Source organism: Acomys russatus, chromosome 21 (assembly GCF_903995435.1).
Source record: "Acomys russatus chromosome 21, mAcoRus1.1, whole genome shotgun sequence".
NCBI lineage: Eukaryota > Metazoa > Chordata > Mammalia > Rodentia > Muridae > Acomys > Acomys russatus.
Genome location: NC_067157.1, coordinates 11,381,276 through 11,387,275, shown reverse-complemented (window position 1 = coordinate 11,387,275; position 6,000 = coordinate 11,381,276). Strand labels below are relative to the sequence as shown.

Sequence of the window (6,000 nt, the reverse complement as noted above, 5' to 3'; positions counted from 1 at the left end):
GGTGGCACACGCTTCTAGTATAAAACTCAGGAGGCAGAAACAGGACCGCCAGTTAAGAGGCCAACCTGGGCTATTCAGTGAATTCCAGGCCAGCCTGGACTATAATAAAATAAGGACTCAAGAAACAAAACGAAACCAAGCCCTAAAAGCTCAAAATAATCTCATCTGCATTTCTAGACCCACAGGAGACCAAACAAATCAGTCAGGGAGGGAGCAAGATCTAGATCTAGAAATGACAGCCTATGTGTTAATGGAATCAAAAAAAACCTGTCAGCAGTATTTTTCAGTTAAACCCTACACAGAGGGTAAAACTAGGCAAAGTCTCTTTGCATTTCCAAAGACGATCTTTGCCGTGACTGTCCTCTGTGAGCCTCTGGCAGACCGTGGGCACATGCTCACCTGTTTGCCTTCCCCACAGTGTTGACCTATGGGCACACTACCCAACGCTTTACACACGAGCGTCTTCTGTAAGGTGGAGACCACAAAACAGTCTCATAATAAGATCCTACTGTACAAGAGCCAATGGGACTTTACAGAAGACTGCGGGGATTCTAGAACACTTCAAATAATTCCAACACTTCCTGTAAACAGACAAGTCTCAACTGCCAACGCATGTGGAGAGTCTGCCAAAGCTCTGTTCTGACTGGTGTCGCCCGCCGCCAGGAGTGAAGGTGACTTGGGATTTCATCCTCGCCCAGTGTCAGTCCCTTTTGTCCTGGTGGTTCACAAGAGAATTGCTGCTACCGGCTGAGGACTCAAAACCCAGCAGCACATTTGAGGGGAGCTGGTGGGGGCCCTTAGCCGTGTGCCCCATCACATCTCCAGGTGTCTCCCCTGCAGACTCCAGCGCCGGGTCGCTCATTTCAACCACCTCAAAATCCATTTCGTTCCACTTTTCTGCATCTTCCTCCTCATTCTCCTCTTCACAGTCATTTAGCTCAGCGCTGGAAAGCAAGGCTCTCTGGTCCTCACTCTTTCTTCTTCCTCTGCGCTGGCGTTCCAGGGGTAAGGTGGCCAACTTATACATCACAGGAAATAAAACAGCAGTGAAGATGGCTGACCCCAGACCCGTGTACAGAACTACTGGCAGGTCTGGGTAGTGTCCCTGAAGAATTCCAATCACTGCGGGAATGGCCATTTCTCCCAGAGAAGCACCAATCACAAAGAATGCTGCAGCTTTCCCACTTATGCTGGTGTACTGCTCCACCCAGGAAATGCCGCTGGGAAATGTGGCTGCCATCGAGGCTCCATACACAGAAGTGGCAATCCAGAGACAAAGACGGCTCTTATCAAAAAGCACCAGAAATAAAGATGAGGTCAGGCTGCCAATGTTGCTCAACACAATCATGGTTCCAGGCTGTAAGAGTGTTGCAAAGAAGATGGCCAGACCCCTGCAGGCTGCAAAGGTCCCCCAGAAGACAGAGTTCAAGCCAGCTGCCTCGCTTTCTTCCATGCCAACATGGCTGGTGGCAAAGGAGAAAATGTAAGAGCCATAGGTCACCTCGGCTCCCACGTAGAAGAAGAAGAAGAGGAAGAGGAGGCAGAGCAGGGCCCTGTGGTATTTAGCCCTTCGAGCTCCCTGCGCAGACGCTGTGGATTTTTCTTGCTTTGAACGTTTCTTACAAAATAAACCGAACAGAAAGACAGAAATGACTAAAACATAGGTGCCGATGGAGGCATAGGTCCACAGCAGGTTCATGTCATCGGGAACCGCGAACAGAGAGCCTGTGGCGGCTTCAGAGGATCGGTTCAGCATTGGAGGGCCAAAGTCGGACTCTGTGTGGTTCTGAGCAGATGCTGTTGTACCCCAGGCCAATTTAGCCAGCAGGGGAGCCAGAAAGGCACCCAAGGCGAAACTGAAGTGCAAGGCCTGCATGTGGGGGGCTCCTTTGTCGCCCCAGAGATCCAAGATGAGGACGTTCCCACCTACCAGTTAAAGAAATGATTTAAATCAACAACCATTTAGTAAGAACACCATATTGCTATGAAGAAAAAATGAAGGGAAGTTGGTACCACACAGAACCAATATGGATACAGAGACTGCATTTAGGCAGCTCCAATCCACTGTCGCCAGTAGACTACATCACAACATCTCTTCTTTTTTTTTCCTGGTTTTGGTTTTGTTTTGTTTTGTTTTTGAGACAGGGTTTCTCTTGTAGTCCTGGCTGTCTTGGAACTCTCTTTGTAGACCAGGCTGGCCTTGAACTCAGAGATCCGCCTGCCTCTGGCTCCCAAGTGCTGGGATCACAGGCGTGCACTCCCTACCCAGCTACAACATCTCTTCTTAACACACAGGATCTACAAGCTGGTAGGCCATTACCCAACAGAGGAAGGCACATTAGCAAGCGCGTTTCATCAAATGTGCTAACACCACACTTGGGAATACACTCATATACCTATCTACTTACGGGGGCGGGGGGTCGAGTTTATCATCAGATAGTGGCCAAATCACTAAAGCTTTGCCTTCTGCCACCTAGTAGTCATTGTCATGAAGTCAGCACCAGGATCCTGATGTCCATTACAGCCCCAAACACAGCGGTCAGACTCTGCACCGTGCTGCTGAGGAGCCTGAGGAGATGGCCGGAAGCATCAAATCTTTGGCTCTCTTTTTAACTTTCAGATAAGCATACATCCCCACTCTATAATTTCACAGCCAAAGGAGGCATGCTGTATAAAATATTTCCAAAGCTACCAAACAACATGAGAGCAGGAAAGAAAGGGACAGAACGCTGGAGCTGGAGGTAAACAAACATCACGTGACTTTGTGAAGAAAGTCTTCTGGAGAACAGCAACTTTTCAGAAGAGAAAAGTAAGACACGAGCGGCAAAGGCTTCTAAGCTGGAAGGTACATCTGCTCCTCGGCATCCACACTCTGTACTTGTTTTGTTCTCCCAAGTCATTATGGATGATGATGATGATTCTTCTTCTTCTTCTTCTTCTTCTTCTTCTTCTTCTTCTTCTTCTTCTTCTTCTTCTTCTTCTTCTTCTCCCTCCTCTTCCTCCTCCTCTTTTTTTTGTTTTGTTTTGTTTTTCGAGATAGGGTTTCTCTGTGTAACAGCTCTGACTCTCCTGAACTCATTTGGTAGACCAGGCTGGCCTCGAACTCACAGAGACCTGCCTGCCTCTCCCTCCCAAGTGCTGGGATTACAGGCGTGCACCACCACGCCCGGCTCATTATGGATTCTTATAGTAAAATGACTAGATTCTATCCAAAAAGGGAAACATGTCTGTTCTATATCTACCCGCGGAAAGGGAATCCTTCCATGTTTAGATATTCTAAAGCACCTCTCACTCATAGAGAAACACACTTTATGTTTACTTCATAGGCAAATGCTGAAAAATGGATGGCCTGATTGACAAGAAGAGTGGCCGCTAGGAGATGATTCTGACTAGGTGTGTGGTCCCAGTCTGGCATTCCAGTGTTAAGTGTAATGTCATCTGCTGTCCTTTTCCTAGCAGTAGTGTCCCAAATAGCACAGGTGACAATAAGGGATTCACTAACCTGTATCCAGAATGCCCATAGAAATGCCGAAGATGGACATCATGACTATCAGTAAGGCTGCTGTCCTGCAGAACGGCATGAGATAAAGACCCACTGTGGTAGCAGAAAGTGACACCCCTGAGAAGAAACAGTAAGAAATCAACTAAGCCACAGCTCTACTTTGGTAACAAAGTATTTACTTATTCATCAGCAATAAAGTATTCTCCCTTCCACTTTATTAAAAACAGCATGCTAACAGCTCTGCCCTCTTTCCCAGGGTCAGGATCCAAGAGGATCAGTCTATGCTCAACTCTGACAATGGCAGCAGGACAGAATTGCAGCCTGTAACATTTCCCTACCCTGTCCCTTCATCTTCAAGGCCAAGTCCACCGAGCCAGGCCAGGTTCCAGGAACTCTTTGTGATTCCCATGGCCCCAGAAGCCCAGCCCCACCCCAGATAAGCAGAGCTTTGTGGTTAATCAGCAGTCAAGCAGCGAATGTGCCTCGAAAGGTCAGCGTTGCTCAGGGTTGCCAATACTCACTCCCAAGGGCCAATCAAGTTTCCAGGGGGATCAATACTGACTCCCTCCAGCTGCCAGGGCAGATGCCAGCACACTGCCCATCTGAGTCATCAACAATTTTCTATATTTAGAGCCAGGCTATAAATTTGCTGACAGAAACAAAGAAGTAAAGAGCAATGTTTACTTACCCAAAAGTAAAAAATGATTTATACAGCCAAAAAGAACTCCTCCAATCATAGAGCCACACAAATACCCTGAGGCTCTGCCCACAAAAATCAGAGACAGGCTGCTGATGTTTCGGTTCACATTCCTTGCCAAGTCTGGAAAGGTAGGTCCCAGTATGGCAACGCTCAGCCCCTACAATTAAAAAGGAGAGAGATTTTTTACTCATTGTTGGAATGCTGCCCAAGAGAACAAATCCACAGGTGGGAGATGACAATCTACCATAAGAGACTGAGGACTACATCAAGTCAAACCTAAGGAAACATATACAGAGCTGGGCAGTGGTGGCCCACACCTGTAGTCCCAGCACTTGGGACGCAGAGGAAGAGGTAGGTGGATCTCTGTGAGTTCAAGGCCAGCCTGGTCTACAAAGCAAGTCCAGGGCAGCCAGGGCTACACAGAGAAACCCTGTCTTGAAACACACACACACACACACACACACACACACACACACACAAATAATAGAAAACATACATTATTAGCAGTAGAGCCATAGACTCCCCAGTGGCCTTTTAGTTACAAGCCTTAATTTTTTTTTCTTTTTTAAAAGTTTCTTCTTTGTTTTGGAAACTCAAAATTGCTATGTAGCACAGGGTGGCCTCTAACTCATAATTGTCTGGTCTTCGCCTTCCAAATGTTGGTACTACCCATATATTCCAATTCCAACACACAATTTGCAATGCCATTTTTTTTTCCTTTTGTTTCAACTGTTTAGTAATGAACAATACCTTAAAAGAGCATTCTGTATTAATAGTTAATCTATACCAGACTAGGGGCTAGGGAGATGGCTCCATCAGTGCCTGCACAAACACGAGGACCTGGGTTTGGAGCCCTAGCACTCACATAAAAAGGACAGTGTCTTGGTTAAGGTTTCTACTGCTGCAGTGAAACCATGACCAAAGAGCAAGTTAGGGAGGAAAGGGTTTATTTGGCTTACATCTCCATATGATAGTCCATCACTGAAGGAAGTTGGGAAAAGACAGGCATCTGGAGGCAGGAGCTGATGCAGAGGCCATGGGAGGGGTGTTGCTCACTGCTTACTTCCCATGGCTTGCTCAGCCTGCTTTCTTATAGAACCCAGAACCACCAGCCCACCGATGGCTCCACCCACAATGGACTGGGCCCTCCCCTGTCAATCACTAAGTAAGAAAATACCCTACAGCTAGATCTTATGGAGGCATTTTCTCAGTTGAGGTTCCCTCCTCTCAGATGATTTTAGCATCTCTCAAGCTGACATAAAACTAGCCAGGACAAGTGGCTGGTGAGCCACAACCTTTCCTGCCTTGTTCATCCCCAGGAGCACACATCAACCTCACAATGTAAAACATTTGCAAATTTCAAAGGCTCCACAGTCTTTACATATTCAAATACTTTAAGAGTCAGTCTCTTTAAAAAAATCCAAAGTCTCTTTTAAAACCTAAAATCCCTTTAAAAATTCAGTCTTTCAACTGTGGGTGCCTGTAAAACAAAACAAAACAAAACTCTTTTTTTTTTTTTTTTTTAAACACCAGCAGGGAAGAAACAGGGCACAGTCAAGATCTGAAAAAGCAAAACCAAACTCCTAAAGGGTAAATAATTCAGTGTGCAACGTCTGGGTTTCACTCACAATCTTCTGAGCTCCTCCAAAGGGCTAGGGTCATTTCTCTGGCTCTGCCCTCTGCAGTACACAGACTGTCTTCTAGGCTCAGGATAGCTCCACTTAAACTCACTCATCTGGATGGTCATCCCATGGTACTGACATCTCCAAAATGCTGGGGTCTTCTGCAGCAACTGAGC

General features: G+C 46.6%; 1 protein-coding gene across 1 annotated transcript in view; it reads right to left on the bottom strand.

Annotated features, from left to right (window-relative positions):
- Positions 1-537: 537 nt before the first annotated feature.
- The window catches only part of LOC127205278 (sodium-dependent glucose transporter 1C-like), an 88,796-nt gene continuing 83,333 nt past the window's right edge, over positions 538-6,000 (bottom strand). The window contains 1 exon segment of the mRNA XM_051164482.1: positions 538-1,406. Within this exon segment, the coding sequence (XP_051020439.1) occupies positions 701-1,406 (706 nt within the window). The 3' untranslated portion in view covers positions 538-700.